The 25,222-nt window shown below is 44.5% G+C and overlaps 1 protein-coding gene and 3 non-coding genes across 6 annotated transcripts in view; all 4 read left to right on the top strand.

Moving 5' to 3' along the window:
* The window catches only part of MORN4 (MORN repeat containing 4), a 31,178-nt gene extending 9,172 nt beyond the window's left edge, over positions 1 to 22,006 (top strand). For 2 of the 3 annotated variants that reach the window (XM_075348393.1, XM_075348392.1), the window contains exons 2-5: positions 6,814 to 6,911; positions 7,223 to 7,337; positions 10,569 to 10,678; positions 13,652 to 22,006. In XM_075348393.1, the coding sequence (XP_075204508.1) occupies positions 6,845 to 6,911; positions 7,223 to 7,337; positions 10,569 to 10,678; positions 13,652 to 13,809 (450 nt within the window). In that variant the 5' untranslated portion in view covers positions 6,814 to 6,844 and the 3' untranslated portion in view covers positions 13,810 to 22,006. Of the gene's footprint in view, positions 1 to 4,712; positions 4,732 to 6,813; positions 6,912 to 7,222; positions 7,338 to 10,568; positions 10,679 to 13,651 lie in introns of those variants that run through there. The other variant, XM_075348394.1, reaches the window with a different exon arrangement.
* On the top strand, positions 4,303 to 4,375 carry TRNAA-AGC (transfer RNA alanine (anticodon AGC)). Its single transcript has one exon. It is a non-coding gene; the product is annotated as a tRNA-Ala (tRNA).
* On the top strand, positions 4,715 to 4,786 carry TRNAG-UCC (transfer RNA glycine (anticodon UCC)). The gene has a single exon. It is a non-coding gene; the product is annotated as a tRNA-Gly (tRNA).
* On the top strand, positions 5,130 to 5,219 carry TRNAY-GUA (transfer RNA tyrosine (anticodon GUA)). The gene is given in 2 exon segments: positions 5,130 to 5,166; positions 5,184 to 5,219. It is a non-coding gene; the product is annotated as a tRNA-Tyr (tRNA).
* Positions 22,007 to 25,222: the final 3,216 nt, after the last annotated feature.

Raw genomic sequence — 25,222 nt, 5'->3', positions numbered from 1 at the left:
ATGTGCCCGTCCTTTATATTGACCACACATGTATTTATACATATAAATGAGATCTCCTCTGAGACGTCTTTTTTTCTAAGCTGAACAAATCTAACTTTTAAAACCTCTCATCATACGGGCGGCCTCCATTCCTCATCATACGGGCGGCCTCCACTCCTCATCATACGGGCGCCTCCATTCCTCATCATACGGGCGGCCTCCACTCCTCATCATACGGGCGGCCTCCACTCCTCATCATACGGGCGGCCTCCACTCCTCATCATACGGGCGGCCTCCCCTCCTCATCATACGGGCGGCCTCCCCTCCTCATCATACGGGCGGCCTCCACTCATCATACGGGCGGCCTCCACTCCTCATCATACGGGCGGCCTCCACTCCTCATCATACGGGCGGCCTCCACTCCTCATCATACGGGCGGCCTCCATTCCTCATCATACGGGCGGCCTCCATTCCTCATCATATGGGCGGCCTCCATTCCTCATCATACGGGCGGCCTCCATTCCTTGTAATAATCTAGTTGCCGTCTTTGAGCTGACTCTAACTTCTGAATGTCCTATTTAAAACATGGAGCCCAAAACTGGATCCCATATTCCAGATGTGGCCTTACAAGTGATTTATAGAGGGGTAACAATACGTTGGGATCACGGGATCTAATCTCTCTTTTTATACACCCTAGAATCTTGTTTGCTTTTGCAGCTGCTGCCTGACATTGAGTGCTGCTGCTCAGCTTATTTGTAATGAGAATCCCCAAGTCCTTCTCCTGTTCTGTAGTCCGAAGATTTCTTCCATTTAATGTATACGCAGCTATAGGATTACTCCGTCCTAGACGCTATACTGTCCTATCCGATTTTTTTTCTTGCACCCATAGGCCTGAATGGGGGAGTCTCATCCGCATCCTGCGATTATGTTTTCACAGACATTGTCAGTGAAAAAAACCAGCCCTATTGAATAACATTGGTCAGTGTGTGCCTAATAGATCAGCTCTCATGTGTCCGATTTCTAGGGTCGTGTGAAGGAGGCCTTACAAGACGTCTCAGTGCAGCTCCGGCCTCCGCTCTCCAATATATTCCCACTTATTCAGGCGCTGGACATTTTTATGTATTCAATGCATTTTTCATGCACCAGTCAAAACCTATCAAAAATGCAGACGAGAGCGAGCGTCTGATAATCTCCGGCACCAGCCCCGCATCACAATGCACAAGCCCAGCGCAGACACTGGGTATAACCTTGGGCCTAAGCCGGTCAATTCTGCACCCTCCTCCTATGGTTATAGACTGTCTAGTGCAAAGGAGTAATTCTGGGGGTGGACTGGGCTTCAGGTATTATCATACGGCCAGGGGCACATTGCACTTTTGTCTGAAGGGGGGCTCATGTGATAATTCATTGAAAAATATGGCATGTGGCCATATGTGGTCATGGTGTTTCCAGTGCCCAATGCCAATGAATTACCAATCGCAAATGGAGTCCTGCTGAAGGACCATGTCATGCCTCGTCACAGGCTGGGCTTCATAGACCATCATGTTCCCTACAAAGAGATACTGATAGGAAAATTAGATTGTGAGCCCCAATGGGGACAGTGATGATGTGTGTAAAGGCGAGTGCTGCAAAATTAATGATGCGATATAAGTGAGTAAGGTAAATATACTGTATACTGCAATACAGTGGCAATGCGGTATATATCTATTTATTTTACGGTCTTACATAGCGCTAATAATTCTTCAGCTTTACTAACCTTATCATCACTGTCCTAATTGGGGCTCACAATCAAAATTCCCTAAGAACTAGGGTGGGAATTAAACAATCACTGGGTCAGATTCCCCTGGGAAAGGTAGAAGTTAAAGAACATACGTGTGTGTGTGTGTGTGTGTGTGTGTGTCTGTGTGTCTATATCTATCTATCTAGCTATCTGTCCACATATGTTTTTTTTTATATCTATATATATATATATATATATATATATATATATATATATATATATATATATATATATATATTTATTAAAATTTAGCCTCAGCAACGAAAAATAAATAAATTAAAATAATAAATATATATCAGAGTGAGTGTGTGTGTGTGTGTGTGTGTGTGTGTGTGTGTGTATATATATATATATATATATATATATATATATATATATATATATATATATATATATATATATATATATATATACACACTTAGGTCCAGAAATATTTGGCCAGTGACACAAGTTTTGTTATTTTAGCTGTTTACAAAAACATGTTCAGAAATACAATTATATATATAATATGGGCTGAAAGTGCACACTCCCAGCTGCAATATGAGAGTTTTCACATCCAAATCGGAGAAAGGGTTTAGGAATCATAGCTCTGTAATGCATAGCCTCCTCTTTTTCAAGGGACCAAAAGTAATTGGACAAGGGACTCTAAGGGCTGCAATTCACTCTGAAGGCATCTCCCTCGTTAACCTGTAATCAATGAAGTAGTTAAAAGGTCTGGGGTTGATTACAGGTGTGTGGTTTTGCATTTGGAAGCTGTTGCTGTGACCAGACAACAGGCGGTCTAAGGAACTCTCAATTGAGGTGAAGCAGAACATCCTGAGGCTGAAAAAAAAGAAAAAATCCATCAGAGAGATAGTAGACATGCTTGGAGTAGCAAACTCAACAGTCGGGTACATTCTGAGAAAAAAAGGAATTGACTGGTGAGCTTGGGAACTCAAAAAGGCCTGGGCGTTCACGGATGACAACAGTGGTGGATGATCGCCGCATACTTTCTTTGGTGAAGAAGAACCCGTTCACAACATCAACTGAAGTCCAGAACACTCTCAGTGAAGTAGGTGTATCTGTCTCTAAGTCAACAGTAAAGAGAAGACTCCATGAAAGTAAATACAAAGGGTCCACATCTAGATGCAAACCATTCATCAATTCCAAAAATAGACAGGCCAGAGTTAAATTTGCTGAAAAACACCTCATGAAGCCAGCTCAGTTCTGGAAAAGTATTCTATGGACAGATGAGACCAAGATCAACCTGTACCAGAATGATGGGAAGAAAAAAGTTTGGAGAAGAAAGGGAACGGCACATGATCCAAGGCACACCACATCCTCTGTAAAACATGGTGGAGGCAACGTGATGGCATGGGCATGCATGGCTTTCAATGGCACTGGGTCACTTGTGTTTATTGATGACATAACAGCAGACGAGAGTAGCCGGATGAATTCTGAAGTGTACCGGGATATACTTTCAGCCCAGATTCAGCCAAATGCCGCAAAGTTGATCGGACGGCGCTTCATAGTACAGATGGACAATGACCCCAAGCATACAGCCAAAGCTACCCAGGAGTTCATGAGTGCAAAAAAGTGGAACATTCTGCAATGGCCAAGTCAATCACCAGATCTTAACCCAATTGAGCATGCATTTCACTTGCTCAAATCCAGACTTAAGACGGAAAGACCCACAAACAAGCAAGACCTGAAGGCTGCGGCTGTAAAGGCCTGGCAAAGCATTAAGAAGGAGGAAACCCAGCGTTTGGTGATGTCCATGGGTTCCAGACTTAAGGCAGTGATTGCCTCCAAAGGATTCGCAACAAAATATTGAAAATAAAAATATTTTGTTTGGGTTTGGTTTATTTGTCCAATTACTTTTGACCTCCTAAAATGTGGAGTGTTTGTAAAGAAATGTGTACAATTCCTACAATTTCTATCAGATATTTTTGTTCAAACCTTCAAATTAAACGTTACAATCTGCACTTGAATTCTGTTGTAGAGGTTTCATTTCAAATCCAATGTGGTGGCATGCAGAGCCCAACTCGCCAAAATTGTGTCACTGTCAAAAGATTTCTGGACCTAACTGTATATATATATTTTATACACAGATGTGTCTTTATTGGTTATTTGCTGTGGTTAAAGCTTAAAAGCTGATTGGTTAAGTACTAAAGGATGACCACCAAATGTATTTTATTGGTGCTCCAGGGAAAAAATAAATGTCAAAATTAATAAGTAACAGTGCTATATGTAAATGACAATATTTTGATATATATATATATAGATACACACATATACACACACACACATATATATATATATCTCAAAATATTGTCATTTACTTATTTATTTGTTCATTTACTCTAAATATCTATAATTAATCTTGGTATGCAGCCCAGTGTTCCTCCATAGAAGCCCCCATTGTGGGTGTGGTCCTCCCTGGAAGCCCCCATTGTGGGTGTGGTCCTCCCTGGAAGCCCCCATTGTGGGTGTGGTCCTCCCTGGAAGCCCCTCTTGTGGTTGTGATACTCCTTATAAGCCCCCTATGCTGCCATGGCTCCCAGTCTGGGGGATTAGCTCAGATGGTAGAGCGCTCGCTTAGCATGCGAGAGGTAGCGGGATCGATGCCCGCATCCTCCAATTTTTTTTTTTTTTTATTTCTTCAAATATTTATCCCATTAGTAAAGGAATTGTGACTACATTTCAATTTCTTAAATGATTCCTAGTTCTAAATTAAACCTCCAATTTCACTGTTTATTATTTGTTGTTTTTTTTTCTTATTATCGTCCATCTTTTGAAATATAGGCAGAGGAAGAGGGGGGAGACTATAGGCTCATGTTTGGGAAAGAGGTATAAATGTAATTTATTAACTAGTGATGTCATTCCTTAACTCTTGAGGTGCCAGGCAACTACAATTTCAACGTTCCATGTGAAGATTCCATCCTCCTAGATGGAATAGAACAGCTCAGAGCATGTGAAGCGTTGGTGGTATAGTGGTGAGCATAGCTGCCTTCCAAGCAGTTGACCCGGGTTCGATTCCCGGCCAACGCAGCAAAACATTTTTTTTTTTCAGGGAAAATGTTTTAATTTTATAATTGATTCATACAATGTGTTTTTTCATATTTTAATTGTATAATTTGCACTTATAATGTGTTTTTTTTTATTGTGTTGTGATATTTTTATTGAGTTTCAAGTATTACCAGACAGTGATTGTGTTGTGATATTTAGTATAGGATCTGTACTGTGCTCGGGGAGGTGCTGCTGGGTTGTGAGCACTGACAATAGCTGAGTCTTGTGCGGATCGCAGTGTCACCCCTCTTGTATCGCACACAAGCCTTGCAGTGACTGTGCATTGTAGGATTATGGGGCCAGCAGCACAGGCAGCCTGCAGGTTCCTTCGATAGCTCAGCTGGTAGAGCGGAGGACTGTAGAGGCAATGGATGCAGAAATCCTTAGGTCGCTGGTTCGATTCCGGCTCGAAGGAGATTTTTTTTTTCTCTTTTAATGATAATATTATTTATTATATTATATAGATTTAATAGTTTGTAAAATCCTAGCATTCAAACTAAATCTATTTTATTTTTATTCTTTTAAAATTATGTTATAGTATTGGAAAAAAAAAATCTAATCCACCAGGGGGCGCCACTGTGCTGCACAAAAATGGAATAATCACACAAACAAGACTTTACATTGTAGTATTGCTTACAAAGCATCACTATACTCTAGTGTTATTTGTGATATACCTGTCAGGGTGCCACATGGTATATTTGAGGTTTGCAGGACAGTAAAGAGTTTAAAGGGGTTGTCCACTACTTTGACATTGATGACCTATTCTTAGTATAGGTCATCAATGTCTGATCGGCCGGGGTCCTGCAAGCCACACCCTCACCGATCAGCTGATCTGGGACCCGGCGGCGGCAGCTGGCGACCAGAAATGCTCCGGTCCGGAACTGCTCCGTCTTCTGATAGCGTCTGCTTCTGGGTACTGCACATCCGCCTTCCATTCTAACCAATAGGAGGCAGATTGGTGGGGGTGCGGGGTGTCGGACTCCGGCCGATCAGACATTAATGATTTATCCTAAAGATAGGCCATCAATGTCAAAGTAATGGACAACCCCTTTAAAATACACAATGTTCTGCCTTTTGTTGGCAGTGTGTAAGTTTTGGTCACTGTGCTTGGTATTGAGGTGTAGTATTTAAAGGGGACCTGTCACTGGCCGCTAACACAGAATTGTTGTATCCGGTGTAAATGCCGCTGTTCTCCTGAATCCGGCGTTGTTTTTCTTTTGTTCCTGCGCCTCTCCGTTCCTGAGATATGGCCCCTCTTTCCTGTACATAACTTTAGCCAACCGGGTGTAGTCCTCAAGGAGACACCCACAGGGAAGGGTTGAGGCCACACCCACTTGCCTAACAAGACTAGATTTATATACTGGGAGGAAGGGGCCATATCTCAGGAACGGAGAGGCACAGGAACAAAAGTAAAACATCGCCGGATTCAGGAGAACAGCGGCATTTACACCAGGTAAAAAAATATGTATTTATGGAAAACGACAGGATCCCTTTAATCAAGCGTTTAGTGACTTTGTGCATTATCCCTGCACTATATTGATGCAGTTGTGGATGACAATGTGTAGGGGGCTCAATGGTGACCACTGGCACTGATGTCGCTGTGTCCATTGTGTTCATCGCTGATGGACCCTGGCTGGCACTGTTTGGGGCACTGTTATGGGTACCTTATGTAAGGTAACATTTTGAATAACCCTTTAATACACAAATCAGCTGCTGCAGGCACTTTTGACTTGATGGCATGTTTTCAAAAAGAGGTTCTGCAGCAGCTGAAGTGGAAAGGGCTTTCATGAATTTTGGTATTTTATCTGTGAGGGTCCAACTCCTAGCAAATTGCGCACAACCTCCCATTGGTTGCCCCCCCGTGGTCCCATGCCTGCACCCGCGGCAGTGGCTACAGATCAAGCCCTTTCATTCAGTATATAGGTGCAGAAGTCGGACCCCCCCCAACTAATTAAACATTGATGACCTTTAGTAAGGACTGACACGTATTCCTTCTTTTTTTCTTGCAGTTCTCACCCTTCCCTGTGACCGCCAGGAGCCATGACACTGATTAAAGGCGCCTTTACGTATTCCACCGGGGAGGAATATCACGGAGAATGGAGAGAGGGTAAGGACGCGGCTTTTGATCAGCCCCACCAAAATGTCTCAGGATCCACTGCCTTAAAGGGGTTGTCCAAGCCCCTGAGCAAAACTCCCCTTACCAATTCCCCACGGCTCCTGCTCCACCACTTCTGGGTTAGACTATGGCGTCTGTATCCTGGTCTCCTGCCATGATGGTATTTCAGTATAGATGTGACCACTGCAGGCAATCACTGGCTGCAGCCAACACCACTGAGTTCACCAGTGCAGCTAGTGATTGGCTACGAAGGTTGAGAGGTCATAATTGGCAGCCATGTTTTTGTAATTCTCTACCCGCAGGTCGGAGGCACGGCCTGGGCCAGTTATTATTTGCAGACGGAGCCATGTATGTCGGGCAGTTTGAGAATGGACTTTTCAGCGGCTGCGGGGTTCTGACCTTTCCTGATGGCTCAAGGTAAGTTAAAACGGAAAAAATGAGCAAATTGTGCAGTTTTTTTATTTTATGTGCCGCAAATTCCAACGTAGGGGTATTGAAAAGCGAAGAGACAATGCCCGGATGGAGCCAGCGGGATAGACCTTAGGTGTATGTCACCTGATCGTGTGGATACGTTCACCGCATGCGCTGGACTTTCATTTTGTGCAAAATATTTTGTTCAGATTTTTCCCACGGATGTATATTTGTTAGACGTAGTTCTGCCCCCCCTTGTTTTATTTATTTATTTACGGTATTTATTTATTTAATTACTGCAAATTTAATGCCAGGAGCAGCCAATCCCGGCTTATATTTTGTAAATGGAACCTGTGACCAGATTTGGCCCCTATAAGCTGCGGCCACCACCAGTGAGTCTATACACAGCATTCCAGAATACTGTATAACATAAAAAAACAGCATTACTATACTCACCTAGGGGGGCGGTCTGGTCCGATGGGTGTCGCTGGTCTCGGTCCGGCTCCTCCTCTGTCCTGAGCAGTCGCCGTCCTTCTTCCCAGCCCTGTGTGCATGACGCGGTCTACCTAATCCACACAGAGGCCTCCACTGCACTCCTGCGCATGCGCACTTTGATCTGCCTGGATTAGGGTAGATCAAATTACTGTAGTGCGCATGTGCAGGTGTTTTTTCACCTTTTCTCTCGCCTGCGCATTAAAGCACTTTGCTCTGACATCAGCCAGGCAGATTAAAGTGCGCATGTGCAAGAGAGCAATGGCGGACTCTGTGTGGATGACATAGGACACATCATGCACACAGGGCTGGGAAGGAGGACGGCGATCGTTCAAGATGGAGGAGGCGCCGCACTGAGATCAGCGACGCCCATCAGACTGGACCGCCCCCCCAGGTGAGTATAATAATGGTGTTTTTTACATTCTACAGCACGGCCTCGGCTCTTTATTACAGTATTCTGGAAAGCTGTATATAAGGCCTCACTGGTGGTGGCCTCAGCTTATAGTCACCAAATCTGTTGACAGGTTCCCTTTAAATATCTGACGGTTTTTCGCACTTTTCAAAACTCTACATTTTTAGAACTCCCATAAAACGTGTCACTCGTTTGTCGTCGCTTCTCAATTTCCAACGGCAAAAAGTGGTCTTGAGGTATCGTAGGTGTGACCTTTAATGTCATATCCTGTGGCCAAAAATAATGCCAGATTTGTTTATCCCTACATCTTCCCCCCTCCCCCGCCAAAAAAATGACTTACAAAAGACAAACATTTAAGGGGTTGACCGAAATAATGGATTTGACACTATGTGTCTATTTAATGTACTAATCTAACCACTTTTCTAATGCCACGCAGTCCAGCATATTCACGAACTCTGTATAACTGCTACCGTGTTTCCCCAAAAATAAGCCCTAGCAGGAGTTTTTAGCAAGGCTTAAATATAAGCCCTACCTCAAAAATAAGCCCTAGTTATGGTTCAATAATGAAGTGTCCATGCAGCTAAAAAAGTTAAAGAATACTGCAGGACACTTCACTGTAGACAGCGGACACCCCCAAAAGAGAGAAGAAAGAAGAGAAAAGACCCCACGAGTGTACTCACCAGACGCCGACCGGGAGCAGCGAAACGCATCAACGACCTGCGGTGGAAAGCACACACCCAGCACATCCGGCGAGACTGATTGCTTCTGGCCGGCAGGGGAACCTGGGACCCAGTGCAGATGACCATGAGGACCTGCAGTGGAACACATGGAGAACCTGTAGTGGAACGCATCGATGCGTTCCACTGCAAGTCTTCGTGCTCCACTGCACTGGGTCCCAGGTTCCTCTGCCGCCCAGCAGAAGCAATCGGTCTCGCCGGACGTGGTGAGTGTGTGCGTTCTGATATGTCTGTGTGTGTGTTTGAGATCTGATGTGTGCGAGTGTCGGCCAGAAGCAGAAGAGGACCGCGTGGGGCATACCTGCTGGGAGCGCCCGCCAAAGATCACAGGAGGACCTGGGAGCGACGCAGACATCTGGGGTCTGGTAAGTATGATTCTCCAGGGAAGAAGGGTTCTGTTTTTTGGGGCGGTAAACTTACCCCCTAATCGTCTTTCCCCAAGAATAATGCCTGCTTTACACGTTACGATCGATCGTGCGATTTCACGATCGATCGCACCCGCCCCCGTTGTTTGTGCATCACGGGCAATTGATTGCCCGTGGCGCATAAAGTCGTTAACCCCCCATCACATGCACTTACCTCCCGTGCGACGTTGCTGAGGGCAGCGAACATCCTCTTCCTGAAGTGTGAGGGATGTTCGGCGTCACAGCGACGTCACACGGCGGGTGGCCAATAGAGGCGAAGGGGCGGAGATGAGCGGGATGTAAACATCCCGCCCACCTCCTTCCTTCCGCATTGCCGGCGGGAGCCGCGGGACTCAGGTAAGCGATGTTCATCATTCCCGTGGTGTCACACGGAGAGACGTGTGCTGCCACGGGAACGATGAACAACCGGCGCTATGTTTCATAAACGATTTTATGAAACCTAGTGACGAGTACATGACTCACGATTTGTGAGCGATACTGCATCGCTAGGAGGTGTCACACAGACTGACGTCGCAAGCGATGCCGGATGTGCGTCACAAAAACCGTGACCCCGACGATCTATCGCACGATACATCGTCTCGTGTAAAGCACCCTTAAGCCCTACCCCAAAAATAAGCCCCAGAGCATTTTCGGGACAAAACATAAAACAGTGTTATATTTTCAGGGAAACACGCTAGATCTGCAGCAGAGAAAACATTGAATTGACCAAAATGACAGCAAACAGCTCAGTAAGTGACACATCGTTGGAATCAGGGTCTCTGCCCCAACATTATGCTGCTCTCAGATGGGGGAGCAAAAACCTGGTGACAGATTCCCTTTAAGTCCACACTACCTCTGATTGAAAGAAGATGTCATCAGGGTCTGGCGATAGAAGCAGGATAAGTGACAGGAACTTTGTAGCTCCCGGTATTGTTTGCTCATCTGCATGGAGGTGACCAATTTGCTGTGGTTAATTTGTTTTTTTGAGGGAGGGATATAGGGAGTTATTTTTTGTTTTTTTTCATGTGTTTGTCTTCCTCCATTTTCAGTATTGTTTTGTTCAGTTTTTGTATCTTTTTATGTCTTTACATTTACACGTTAAAAAATGAAGTGAATCTCGTATTCCTTCATTATTTATTTTTTTGTGTTAATCGTCATAAACAATGTGTTATTTGTTCTGAATACTAAAAAGGTACGAAGGGGAGTTCATTCAAGGAAAATTTCAAGGTGACGGCGTATTCACCCGATACGACAACATGAAATATGAGGGCGAATTTAAAGGGGGCCGCGTGGAAGGGTACGGTAAGTCGGCTGCTGTTAAAATTATGTTCTCTTGCTTTCTATTATTTTGTGTATCTGTACGAATAATAACAAATAAGAAAGTTGTCTCTCATTGTTTGACCCAACAACTATCACCAGTGGCGTAACTAGAGTCCGATGGGCCCTGGTGTAGAGTTTGAGCCTTGTCAACACCACATGTTGGTCATATGTATGGGCCTTTGTAGCATTCTAAATCTTATAAAGACATACGAGTTGCCCCCCCCCTTCATTGTGTAGCACTGACCCCTATCCTGTACTAATGTCCCCCATCCTGGCCACTTCCTGGTAAATATGTCCCCCATCCTGGTGTATGACCTCATCATGGCTATATCCTGGAATATAGGGCCCCATCCTGGTATATATGGCCCCATCGTGGCCCCATCCTGGTATATTTCTTCATCATGGATCCATCCTGGTACATATATCCCCATCATGGTCCATCCTTTTATATATGGCCTCACCCTGGTATATGTGTCTCCATCATGGCCCCATCCTGGTATATATATCCCCATCATGGTCCATCCTTTTATATATGGCCTCATCCTGGTATATATGTCTCCATCATGTCTCCATTCTGGTATGTGGTTCATCCTTTTATATATGGCCTCACCCTGGTATATGTGTCTCCATCATGGCCCCATCCTGGTACATATGTCTCCATCATAGTCCATCCTTTTATATACGGCCTCATCCTGGTATGTGTCTCCATCATGGCCCCATTCTGGTATATATATATATACAGTTAGGTCCAGAAATATTTGGACAGTGACACAATTTTCGCGAGTTGGGCTCTGCATGCCACCACATTGGATTTGAAATGAAACCTCTATAACAGAATTCAAGTGCAGATTGTAACGTTTAATTTGAAGGTTTGAACAAAAATATCTGATAGAAATTGTAGGAATTGTCACATTTCTTTACAAACACTCCACATTTTAGGAGATCAAAAGTAATTGGACAAATAAACCAAACCCAAACAAAATATTTTTATTTTCAATATTTTGTTGCGAATCCTTTGGAGGCAATCACTGCCTTAAGTCTGGAACCCATGGACATCACCAAACGCTGGGTTTCCTCCTTCTTAATGCTTTTCCAGGCCTTTACAGCCGCAGCCTTCAGGTCTTGCTTGTTTGTGGGTCTTTCTGTCTTAAGTCTGGATTTGAGCAAGTGAAATGCATGCTCAATTGGGTTAAGATCTGGTGATTGACTTGGCCATTGCAGAATGTTCCACTTTTTTGCACTCAAGAACTCCTGGGTAGCTTTGGCTGTATGCTTGGGGTCATTGTCCATCTGTACTATGAAGCACCGTCCGATCAACTTTGCGGCATTTGGCTGAATCTGGGCTGAAAGTATATCCCGGTACACTTCAGAATTCATCCGGCTACTCTTGTCTGCTGTTATGTCATCAATAAACACAAGTGACCCAGTGCCATTGAAAGCCATGCATGCCCATGCCATCACGTTGCCTCCACCATGTTTTACAGAGGATGTGGTGTGCCTTGGATCATGTGCCGTTCCCTTTCTTCTCCAAACTTTTTTCTTCCCATCATTCTGGTACAGGTTGATCTTGGTCTCATCTGTCCATAGAATACTTTTCCAGAACTGAGCTGGCTTCATGAGGTGTTTTTCAGCAAATTTAACTCTGGCCTGTCTATTTTTGGAATTGATGAATGGTTTGCATCTAGATGTGAACCCTTTGTATTTACTTTCATGGAGTCTTCTCTTTACTGTTGACTTAGAGACAGATACACCTACTTCACTGAGAGTGTTCTGGACTTCAGTTGATGTTGTGAACGGGTTCTTCTTCACCAAAGAAAGTATGCGGCGATCATCCACCACTGTTGTCATCCGTGGACGCCCAGGCCTTTTTGAGTTTCCAAGCTCACCAGTCAATTCCTTTTTTCTCAGAATGTACCCGACTGTTGATTTTGCTACTCCAAGCATATCTGCTATCTCTCTGATGGATTTTTTCTTTTTTTTCAGCCTCAGGATGTTCTGCTTCACCTCAATTGAGAGTTCCTTAGACCGCATGTTGTCTGGTCACAGCAACAGCTTCCAAATGCAAAACCACACACCTGTAATCAACCCCAGACCTTTTAACTACTTCATTGATTATAGGTTAACGAGGGAGACTCCTTCAGAGTTAATTGCAGCCCTTAGAGTCCCTTGTCCAATTACTTTTGGTCCCTTGAAAAAGAGGAGGCTATTCATTACAGAGCTATGATTCCTAAACCCTTTCTCTGATTTGGATGTGAAAACTCTCATATTGCAGCTGGGAGTGTGCACTTTCAGCCCATATTATATATATAATTGTATTTCTGAACATGTTTTTGTAAACAGCTAAAATAACAAAACTTGTGTCACTGTCCAAATATTTCTGGACCTAACTGTATGTATATATATATATATATATATATATATATATATATATACACATCATGGTCCATCCCTCTATATATGACCTCATCCTGGTATATGTGTCTCCATCATGGCCCCAAGCTGGTATATATATGTCCGCATCATGGTCCATCCTTCTATATATGACCTCATCCTGGTATATATGGCCCCATCCTGGTATATGTCCCCATCAGGGTCCATCTTTTTATATATGGCCTCATCCTGGTATATGTGTCTCCATCATGCCCCCATTTTGGTATATGTCTCCATCATGACCACCATAGTTTAGGTATAAAATGGTGTTCAGGGGGGTTCAAATACTTATGATCATGCAGTTTATAATCAAAGGAAGATTAGAAAAACATAGCTGCCCTTTTCCACAAGTAGTTGTGAGTGTGGCCCTATTCCATGATGCTGCAATACCAAGCACAGCCTGAGGACAGGTGTGGCGCTTTTTCTGGAAGACAGTAGCCATTTCTTAAATTTATTATTTTTTTATTTTATTTTTTTTACTTTTACATACAACCACTTTCCAATATTTGTTTCTTTTTTTCACAGGTCTTTTGACATTTTCCGACGGTTCCCATGGAGCGCCTCGAAACGAAGGCCTCTTCGAGAACAATAAACTGGTGAAGCGGGAGAAATGTCAAGCGGTAATCCAGAGGGCCATGAGTGCCTCCAAAGCGTCCTGCTGCCTGGCTGCCAACCAAGCCTAAGAGGCCGAGGTCCCTGTCTCCGAGGACGGCCGCGTCCCCGATCACGTTCTACAAGTGCACTCACCTTTTTTCTTTTTTTTTTTTGGCTTGTTTACACTGCTTGCTGGTAAAAGCAGACAGACTGCTGTATTCTACACTCTGAATGGCATATAGCTCTAAAGAATTATATATATATAAATATATGTTTTATTTATTACGGGGACAGAGTCTTCTTCTATGTAATAAGCTGCTGCTTAACCCTTCCAAGTGCAATGGAAATTATACAGTGCCTCCTCTCCAGTGATATAGAGCCCACCTCCACTTCAGCAGCTGGTAACCAATGCGATCCCTGCGGTATATTCCGACGCGTTCCTCTTCACAGGGGTTGTTTTTTTTTTTTCTCTTTTTCGGCTTTGCACAGTTTTTTTTTGCATGGGCATTATATATAGAGGACTGAAATGCAATAGACATTTCATCGAGAAGACGCTCCAACATTGTGGAACTGTATTGATGAAAGCATGGACTGACATTTTATACCAAGGCAAAGGCATTCGCTGCCTATGCATAGTTATGACCCATCCAGCTTCCTCGGGGGCGGTACCTTTCTCTTTAGGACCGCCCCTTTCCATCACAGGAACCGCCTACGAGGATCAACCCAGGATTCCCTCAATCTGAAATGGGACGGCAGGGTGTTATTTAATCTAAGGGGCCTTATAGCCTCTATATTAACCCTTTTATTGCTTAATTGATCTAGAGAAATTCTTAGAAATAAGCTAAAGTGGGTCGTTTTGATTAGCAAGAATATGGTGCACTTTCTTAAAGTGAGATATTACAGGTAAAACATGTATTTGCATGAGGTTTTGGGGATTGTTCAGGTAACGTAAGTATGGGGTGGTCTTCTTTTATTGGCTACACGGGTTAACTATAGGATAAGATGGCTGACCACCTTCATGATGCTAAATTAATGGTACCAAAATCAACTTTTTTAGGTATTTTTTAACCTATGACGCAATGCGATGGCAGACACGATGGTATAACCATGAGCAAAGTTGGGGTGGGGACCGCGACAGGCCACATCTCCTTGGACAGTGGATTTAGAAACAATACTGAAAATTGAAGCCGGTCATAAACTTTATATAGTTGTCAGCTGAATATTTGGCCACATGAGTCCCCATATTGGGATAGACCAAGCACTCATGTGTTCTCAATGGGGTAAGTAGGCACCAAAACCCTCTGTCTTCTTTAATTATCACTAATTAGAACAAGAACAAGGGATTGGGCATGAAAAAACAACACGCCCAATCCTTTTTTTTTTTTTAATGGAAAAAATTTGGACCATATTCATCTACTTTTTATGTATACCCCAAATTTTGTCCCGACTAATCAAAAGTCTGACTCTATTGCAAAATGGAAACGTGGTTATGTTATTTAAATGGGGTAATACAGGATTAAGAGATTTATGATCCACCCAGCTTTTATTATAGGTCAGTGGATTCCTGGAGATGCGGCCACCGGACGTTCACAGGGTATAGCATCGTGGTGCCGTATGCTGTGTAGTGGGCGTTCATGGCTCCTACAGCTCAAAATACTGTATATTCAGGCCAATGACAGCTGAGAACGGACACTACATGGTGGTTGGAGCTGTGCTGTTCTGGTTTTGAACTTTGTGTACATCCAATGGCCAAGGAACCAGGGAGCGGTGGGAGGGCCAGGGGTCGGAGGCCCTCCAATCTGGACTACAGTCTCCATACAGGGCTAGACTGAGAAGGCATGTGTCCTCGATGGGGAAAGGGAGTAAGTACCACTAGACACTTCTGTAATTGGCGTATCAGTAATTAGAACAAAGGATCGGGCATGAAAATACAATATGCCCAATCCTTTTTTTCGCCAACAGGGAAAAATTTGGACCATATTCATCTAATGTAATGACCAAGGCACCAGTGAACGGTAGGGGTGCCAGGTGCCGGACGCCCACCAATCTGGTATTGATGGCCCCGGGCTATCAATATCTTACCCCCAGAAAAGTCGTTTAGAGGATGTGGTCTTGAAATTGGAGGTTACTGTTTAATTTGGCACGTGGACGCTTGACTAATAACTGCCGCAGCCAAGGGGCACGTCAGCCCTTGCCAGGAGCAGAGCACGAAGACTCATGGGCACCCTCTCGGTACTGCTACTTGGTGTAGAGGATCCACATTTTGAAGGAGTATTTTCCAGCCGATATTTTTACATCCTTTTGTTGGCATTTTGGGTGGGCTCCTCTATAGGAAGCCTAATCTGAAAAATTTTAACAATGTTCATATTTTACTCTGTATTAGGGCAAAGTGAGGGTTTCCCGTGAAGTGCCATCACTTTGTGATCGGTGGGAATCTGACATGAAAATGAAGCGGCCACCCAGTAGGGAAGTGCAACCACGTCCGTAACATTGGGACCCCCACCGAGGGTGCCAATGGTAACCCGCGTTATACCAGCTCTCTACTATTTTTCTTCTGCACTGTTTTTGGATCTGCCCGGAAGAAACCTTCCATGCGTTGGTCTTACTCTACGTCTACGTCTATTGGACGGGTTGAATGTATCTCACGGCATCGTTCATTGACAGTCACGAATGTTACATGTAACGCTCGTCCTTACTCGTTGGGGTATTGTATTATTGTGCAAAAATGATATCTAACATTGACGACACAAACATTTGTTGATGCCTTTTGCTTGACCTTCACCGTAGACCACCATGTGCATTATTCACGGCCCATTAATGTTTACGTACTCTTTGTAATGAATAGTCATCAGCACGTCGGATGACCATCAGGATCGAAAAGGTTGACTTTCGGACAGACATTGGCCACCAGTTTTGGTTACGTTCATTTTGTGCCAAAATTCGAAGTAGACGTTTCAGACGTCATTTTCGGGACCCTTTAGTTCCCATCCTGTGTCCTCCAACACATAACCCAATAATCGTAAAGTGCAACACAGTTTAAACCAAGAAATAGTTTGTATACGGATAACTAAATATTAAAAACTTGTGTATATCCTTGGACCCCATTATCTTGTCCAGTCACATTGTGGCATGGTTCACTGCTATGGACAGGGCCGATAGAGACAAGAAGAGAATTTTTATGGGAATTCGATTGGAATTTCTCCTTATTGCCATAATATTTATACAATTGGGGCATTCGGGGTAAAACATCCTAATGTTGGATAATCCCACCTTGGACTTGGTGCTTGAAAGGTTACAAAGGCTGAATATAAAAAATTAATTCTACTGACGAGCAAAAGTGTAACAATGTTTTGACTTTTTGACTTTCAGGCTCCATATCTCACCATCCACTACAGCTTTATTTTATAGACAATCATCTTGGCTATCTCATACATAAATTTGATTTGCAGCTATTTAGCATATGATTAGTTATGCAGATTCTTCTCATGTCACCGCATTGTTACTGTTTTGCTTCTAAAAAACATGAATTTTTATTATTTTGTTAGTATTTTGTAAATCCACCTTTTGGCTTTCCGCCTCCTGAATCTTTCTGGGCATGTTCTCGATCAGATTCAAGCATTTCTCTATCGAAATCTGATCCCAGGTCTCTTCTACACGTTCCCAGTGTTGGTGTATACTGGTCAGGTCTCTTCTCCACGTTCCCAGTATTGGTGTATACTGGTCAGGTCTCTTCTCCACATTCCCAGTGTTGGTGTATACTGATCAGGTCTCTTCTACACGTTCCCAGTGTTGGTGTATACTCGTCGGCTGACTTGGGGATGTATACAGCTTTTTCTTCATCTCTACCCACAAGTATTGGATTGGGTTGAGGTCTGAGGACTGTGGGGACAATCCAGCTCCTCTACTTCATTGTCACTGAACCATTTCTTCATCAATATCAACATATTCTTCGGCCCATTGTCCTGCTGGAACACTATGTCGTCCTTTTCACACCCATAGTACTCGACTGTATGAAGTAACTCATCTTGTAGGATCCTCACATATAGGTCAGCGTTGAGGCCACCATCCATTCTGGTCAAGTATCCAACACCTTTGGCTGGAAACACCCCCATATCATCAGGCTTCCTCCAACGAACTTCACAGTTCCTTCAATTTCTCGATCCGTTAGCTCCTTTTTCCTTTCTTTCTTCCAGACCCATTTGCCCCCATCAGAGCCATCTATTGGCTTTCATCTCATCGCTCCAAATCACCTGTTTCCAATCTTCTACTCTTCATACTTTTTTGTAGACTCGAGCCAACGCTTCTTATGATGATATTGAAGTTGAGGCTTATTCCCCTTTTTTCGGGCCACAATTCCAGACTTGTGTAACGTGCGCCGCTCAGTGCTTGTATGGACATCTGTGATCTCACTATTATGAAGCATACGAGCCGCCTCCACTGCCGGGTTTTTCCCACCAGAACTGATAGATCTTGAGATGAGATGAATTGTTGTCTCCAATATTTTGCTTGGACGTAATCTCTTGGCTTCTTAATGAATGGACGGACTTCATTTCATATTCTTCCAGCTGTCATGGCCTCACATGATGCAGTTTGGCAATTTTCTTGACCGCTATCGATGAACCGGATGACGCTGTTACTCTTTTCTTGGGAAATCTTCATGGCTGCTCCTCTATTCGAACCAGTCACCTTTCACTTGGGAATCATCCTGAACTATTAGAAAATGTGAGAACAGGTTGTAATTTGTAGTATAGAGGAAGAATAAGATTTTCCTCCACCAAGAGCAAAACAGTAACAATGCAGTGACATGACAATATTCTTTATAACTAATCATATGCTAAATAGATGAAAGTCAAATTTATGTATGAGATAGCCAAGGTGATTGCCTATAAAATGAAGGTCGTCTCACGCTCAAAGCTGTAGTGGATGGTGAGATATGGAGCCGGAAAGTCAAAAGCTCAAAACATTGTTACCCTTTTGCTCTTCATTGTAAATGGCAGGAGGTAGGTGTGGGGCTGGAGTGCTGTTTGGGATGTTGTATTGTAGGGCACAAACTCACATGCTTGTAATTCACCATGAGCATTAGTAGCAGCAATGAATCTTCTTGGTCTTGCACTTGGCATTGCATTGTTACCCATCCGCTAGCGCTCTATAGAGTCTACTTTACCTCCTGTTTCTACACCCTTGTTCTGCATTCTTATTACCAATGCCGGTATATCTGTCTTTTACCACGTGGGAGTGACAATGGGGCCTCCATAGATGCTGTGACTCTTAGCAATTTCTACCCTTGCTCGTTAGCTCTTTAAGTGGTGGAGAAGTCTCAGAGTATTGGCCTTCAAGATAATGGCGTAACTTGAAGCTCTTGGGCCCCAATGCAACATCTTCAAGAGGGTCCCCAATCATCATGGGTCTTTAATAGACAAAAAAGATCTTTTGACTCCGTATTAGGCTCTAGGACTTGAATGCAACTGCAATCATTTTAGCCCATTCCCCCGAGCATTGGTGCAGTAATAGTGCTCCCTTATAGGCCATACTGATGCCATTAACTACTCACCCCATAAAGGGGTTTATGAGTTAGCAGTATGTTATGTCTGTCTGTAGGCATTTGTTAGTTGTATGGTAACTCCAGTTCAGTCTGATCGGTCTACTCACCATTTCGCGGCATTTTTCACCTCCTACGTTTCTGCTGGGAGGCCGGAACCTTCCTGACCACTGCACTCTCAGCCAATCCAACGTCTCATCACTTCTACTCTTCCTCTCACAGCACAGCTTGCAGAAACTGCAGCTGCATCCCCCTCCTATCTTTTTTTCTATGTATTCATTTTTTCTAGCAGGAATGATGAGATATCTTAACATTTAAGACTAGAACTACTGAGGTAGTCATTTTGACTACTTTGCACTATGCATTTCTATATAGGTGTCACGAGTCCAGTAGTTCTAGTGTTAATAGAGAAAATGTCCTATATATCTAACTTGTGCCCTAGTGTCTCAGACAGAGGGCTGGAGATAAGTGTCTGCTGCTTGCAAACCACTGCAAGGGAACTCTAAAAAGATCATTTCACAAGCTCAGACACCTTTTGTGTATCTTAGCTTCATTCACTTAAATCCCATAGACACCTATCCATATTTTAATGCCTTCTATACATTGTGTGATGTAAAACATTTCTGCAAGTTTTGAATTTTATTTCAACTATTTCGCTTCTGCAGCTTGCATGTATTACAATACATTGCAAGCTGCTCAATCCTGTTTAGTATTACTCCGGCCAGCAGTGCTCCCTGGGTCAGTATCCAGCCCTTCTCTACTCTTTTATAAATGCTCATCTAAACTCAAATCTGATTTGATTTTCAGCCGTTGTGATTAGATTTGCACATCGAAGAGCATTTGAGAGACAGAAGAAGCTGAAGACTGAGTGGAATCAAGCTGCTTGCAATGTATTGCTATATATGCAAGCTGCAGAAGAAGAACAGATGAAAAGATTGTAAACAAAATCAATTGCAGAAATGTATTTATTACATAATAAGAAAACTCCATAATATGGATAATATATTATTGCAAATAGGTCCACAGCATTTAAATGGTGTCAAGCTGCAGTTTAAGGCACAGCAATATGTACAGACGAGTCATTGTGCCTGGACGGGTAGATAAGCCATGATCAATCTTGGCCCCGGATAGCAGGTGTATTGGGCTTTAGAGTCTATCACCTACATGACACCGGTCATCCCAGTAAAGGGGGCTTTACACGGTAGCGATATCGCTAGCAATTTGTAGCGATAGCGAGCGTGTAAGTACCCGCCCCCGTCGCGCATGCGATTGTTTGTGATCGCTGCCGTAGCGAACATTATCGGTACGCAGCGTCACACATATTTACCTGGTCGGCGTCGTCGCTGTGACTGCCGAACAATCCCTCCTTCAAGGGGGAGGGACGTTCGGCATCACAGCGACGTCACCGCAACGTCACTAAGCGGCCGGCCAATGAAAGCGGAGGGGCGGAGCTGAGCGTGATGTACACATCCCGCCCACCTCTTCCTTCTGCATTGCGGCCGGCAAGGAGACGGTCCTTGCACATGCGGTGTCACACACAGTGATGTGTGCTGCCGCATGAGCGATGAACCACAACGCTAAACAACCCTTCCCGATTTTTGAGTTTGGGACAACCCCTCTATGGTGAACGATTTTCACCATTTTTGAGGTCGCTGGTAAGTTTTACACGCTGCGATATTGTTAATGACGCCGGATGTGCGTCACTAACAATGTGACCCCGACGATAAAACATTAACGATATCGTAGCGTGTAAAGCCCCCTTAAAGGTCTGTCTTGTGGTGGCCGCACACATTAGGTAGAGGTAGGTTGAAGGATGAAAAACCAATCAAGGACAGATCATTTGGAGATCAATTGTTGTACCTGGACACATTTTCATACCTACTAGCCATTATTGTCATTCAATCGGCCCATTAATGTTCGATGACACGTTTCAAGGAGTTAACGTTCCCTCTCGTTGGGTTATTTCATGGAAAGATTTGTTGGCTGATTATCGGTCAAAAATTCCGTCTTAGAGCCAACTGAAAGTGTCTTCCTCCATAGGTTGTTTCCCCGCCCAGCACCAGCCTCTTTAGCTTGATTGATGCTCACTATGCGATTTCTTTGCCTGATATCACACAGATAGTGAACTGTCAATCAGACATAGGATCCATTCATAGTGATCATGTCTGCGCCCTGCCACACAGGATTCCATGACCCATCTTGAGATCAGCCGAGGATCAAGCTGTTGGACACCATCCAGTCATATGTTTTTCCCCATCCTGTGGCATTGTGATAAGTTTCTTTCATTGGAGATAACCCTTTTAAGTCACACGCACATAGATCATCCAACTCAAGTTGCCCAACACTCTATTGCCATCGGCACATGTGCCAACTCCGCAGCCTTCCGGCAAAATCCCATCCAAAATAATTTCCAGTTTTATCTGTTTGAATCAGAGAGCGGCCTTATCTGCACTGATGTCTGTACATTGGACTTTTTTTCATCCCAATAATTATGTATTAAGTAATGATATCCTCTTTGTATTTGAGACATATAAACCTCCAAATTGTCAAGTAGGAAGTTGGAAATAATAAGTGATGAGTGAGCACTACCATGCTCGGGTGCTCAGTACTCGTTACTAGTGATGAGTGAGCACTACCATGCTCGGGTGCTCGGTACTCGTAACTAGTGATGAGCGAGCACTACCATGCTCGGGTGCTCGGTACTCGTAACTAGTGATGAGCGGGCACTACCATGCTCGGGTGCTCAGTACTCGTAACTAGTGATGAGCGGGCACTACCATGCTCGGGTGCTCGGTACTCGTAACTAGTGATGAGTGAGCACTACCATGCTCGGGTGCTCGGTACTCGTAACTAGTGATGAGCGAGCACTACCATGCTCGGGTGCTCAGTACTCGTAACTAGTGATGAGCAGGCACTACCATGCTCTGGTGCTCGGTACTCGTAACTAGTGATGAGCGAGCACTACCATGCTCAGGTGCTCAGTACTCGTAACTAGTGATGAGCGGGCACTACCATGCTCAGGTGCTCTGTACTGGTAACTAGTGATGAGCGGGCACTACCATGCTCAGGTGCTCTGTACTCGTAACTAGTGATGAGCGGGCACTACCATGCTCGGGTGCTCTGTACTCGTAACTAGTGATGAGCGGGCACTACCAATCTCAGGTGCTTGGTACTCGTAACTAGTGATGAGCGGGCACTACCATGCTCAGGTGCTCAGTACTCGTAACTAGTGATGAGTGGGCACTACCATGCTCAGGTGCTCGGTACTCGTAACTAGTGATGAGTGGGCACTACCATGCTCGGGTGCTCAGTACTGGTAACTAGTGATGAGCGGGCACTACCGTGCTCAGGTGCTCAGTACTCGTAACTAGTGATGAGTGGGCACTACCATGCTCAGGTGCTCAGTACTGGTAACTAGTGATGAGCGGGCACTACCATGCTCAGGTGCTCAGTACTCGTAACTAGTGATGAGCGGGCACTACCATGCTCGGGTGCTCGGTACTCGTAACTAGTGATGAGTGAGCACTACCATGCTCGGGTGCTCGGTACTCGTAACTAGTGATGAGCGAGCACTACCATGCTCGGGTGCTCTGTACTCGTAACTAGTGATGAGTGAGCACTACCATGCTCAGGTGCTCTGTACTCGTAACTAGTGATGAGCGGGCACTACCATGCTCGGGTGCTCTGTACTCGTAACTAGTGATGAGCGGGCACCACCAATCTCAGGTGCTTGGTACTCGTAACTAGTGATGAGCGGGCACTACCATGCTCAGGTGCTCAGTACTCGTAACTAGTGATGAGTGGGCACTACCATGCTCAGGTGCTCGGTACTCGTAACTAGTGATGAGTGGGCACTACCATGCTCGGGTGCTCAGTACTGGTAACTAGTGATGAGCGGGCACTACCATGCTCAGGTGCTCAGTACTCGTAACTAGTGATGAGTGGGCACTACCATGCTCAGGTGCTCAGTACTGGTAACTAGTGATGAGCGGGCACTACCATGCTCAGGTGCTCAGTACTCGTAACTAGTGATGAGTGGGCACTACCATGCTCAGGTGCTCGGTACTCGTAACTAGTGATGAGTGGGCACTACCATGCTCGGGTGCTCAGTACTGGTAACTAGTGATGAGCGGTCACTACCATGCTCGGGTGCTCGGTATTCGTAACTAGTGATGAGCGGGCACTACCATGCTCAGGTGCTCAGTACTCGTAACTAGTGATGAGTGGGCACTACCATGCTCAGGTGCTCAGTACTGGTAACTAGTGATGAGCGGGCACTACCATGCTCAGGTGCTCAGTACTCGTAACTAGTGATGAGTGGGCACTACCATGCTCAGGTGCTCGGTACTCGTAACTAGTGATGAGTGGGCACTACCATGCTCGGGTGCTCAGTACTGGTAACTAGTGATGAGCGGTCACTACCATGCTCGGGTGCTCGGTATTCGTAACTAGTGATGAGCGGGCACTACCATGCTCAGGTGCTCTGTACACGTAACTAGTGATGAGTGAGCACTACCATGCTCGGGTGCTTGGTACTCGTAACTAGTGATGAGCGGGCACTACCATGCTCAGGTGCTCGGTACTCGTAACTAGTGATGAGCGGGCACTACTATGCTCAGGTGCTCAGTACTCGTAACTAGTGATGTGTGAGCACTACCATGCTCAGGTGCTCAGTACTCGTAACTAGTGATGAGTGAGCACTACCATGCTCGGGTGCTCAGTACTCGTAACTAGTGATGAGCGGGCACTACCATGCTCGGGTGCTCTGTAGTCGTAACTAGTGATGTGTGAGCACTACCATGCTCAAGTGCTTCGTGCTCATAATAAGCATTTGGATGCTCAGATAGGTGCGACTCAAGTCTTGAGAATTTCTTCGGGAACTCTTCCGTGAAAATGCTAGCGTTTCCCATTGACTTTCATTATACTTGGGTACTTGAGTTGCGCCCATCCAAGCGTCCAACTGCTCATTACGAGTACCCGAGCATGGTAGTGCCCGCTCATCACTAGTTACGAGTACCGAACACCTGAGCATGGTAGTGCCCGCTCATCACTAGTTACGAGTACTGAGCACCCGAGCATGGTAGTGCCTGCTCATCACTAGTTACGAGTACCGAACACCTGAGCATGGTAGTGCCCACTCATCACTAGTTACGAGTTCTGAGAGCATTGTAGTGCTTGCTCATCACTAGAAATAATCTTTTGTTATTTGGGTCAAGATCATAAGGTGGTGATACGCTTCGGTTGGGCCACTCTTGGCTTATAGATCAGATAAACCTTCAAACACTCAAGTTTGGAAAATGGCGATACTCTTTGGTGTTACCGCTCTTGGCATTTTTGTCATACAGACCTCCAGACTCTCAAGGTCAGAAGGAGGAGATACCTTTTGGTGATACCACTCTTGGTATTCGGGGCTTCTAAATCTCCCAGCTCTGAAGGTGGCGATACTTTTTGGTGATACCGTTCTTGGTATTCACCTCATATAAACCTTTAGAGTTTATTAAAAAGGTACAGGGTTAAGGGTTAGAGTCCATAATTAACCCTAAACTGAGCTCCAGCAAATGAATCTCAGGAGCAGAGATATGTATCGAAAGGGATCATTGTCACTATGAAGCCATTTGGATGTAAATGTTCATTGTGTGAATTGGTTTGTCGTGTGCTCAGCACTTCTCGCTTATTTATGTGTGTACCTAAATATTCACTTACAGTTATTGAATGTCTACGACACATTATACAATCTGTCTGTTTTGGAGAATTGTGCCTTGGTTGTCTTACTATACTTGAAATGCATTAAAGTCACATACTGAATCCTTGGCTTTGGTGTTTTCCTTATGAGGACCCACGGCTGGTCCTAAGGGGTGCCTATGCACACTTATTGAGGCAGACATTGTAAATATGGCCGCCACTTACCGGCCAGCTCTTTAAACTACAAAAGGAGAAGAAGAGGCAAGTTGTAAGAGGGATCC

The sequence above is a fragment of the Anomaloglossus baeobatrachus genome, chromosome 5 (genome assembly GCF_048569485.1).
Source record: "Anomaloglossus baeobatrachus isolate aAnoBae1 chromosome 5, aAnoBae1.hap1, whole genome shotgun sequence".
NCBI lineage: Eukaryota > Metazoa > Chordata > Amphibia > Anura > Aromobatidae > Anomaloglossus > Anomaloglossus baeobatrachus.
Note: the sequence above shows the minus strand (reverse complement) of the source record. Positions and strands in the feature narration are given on the sequence as shown.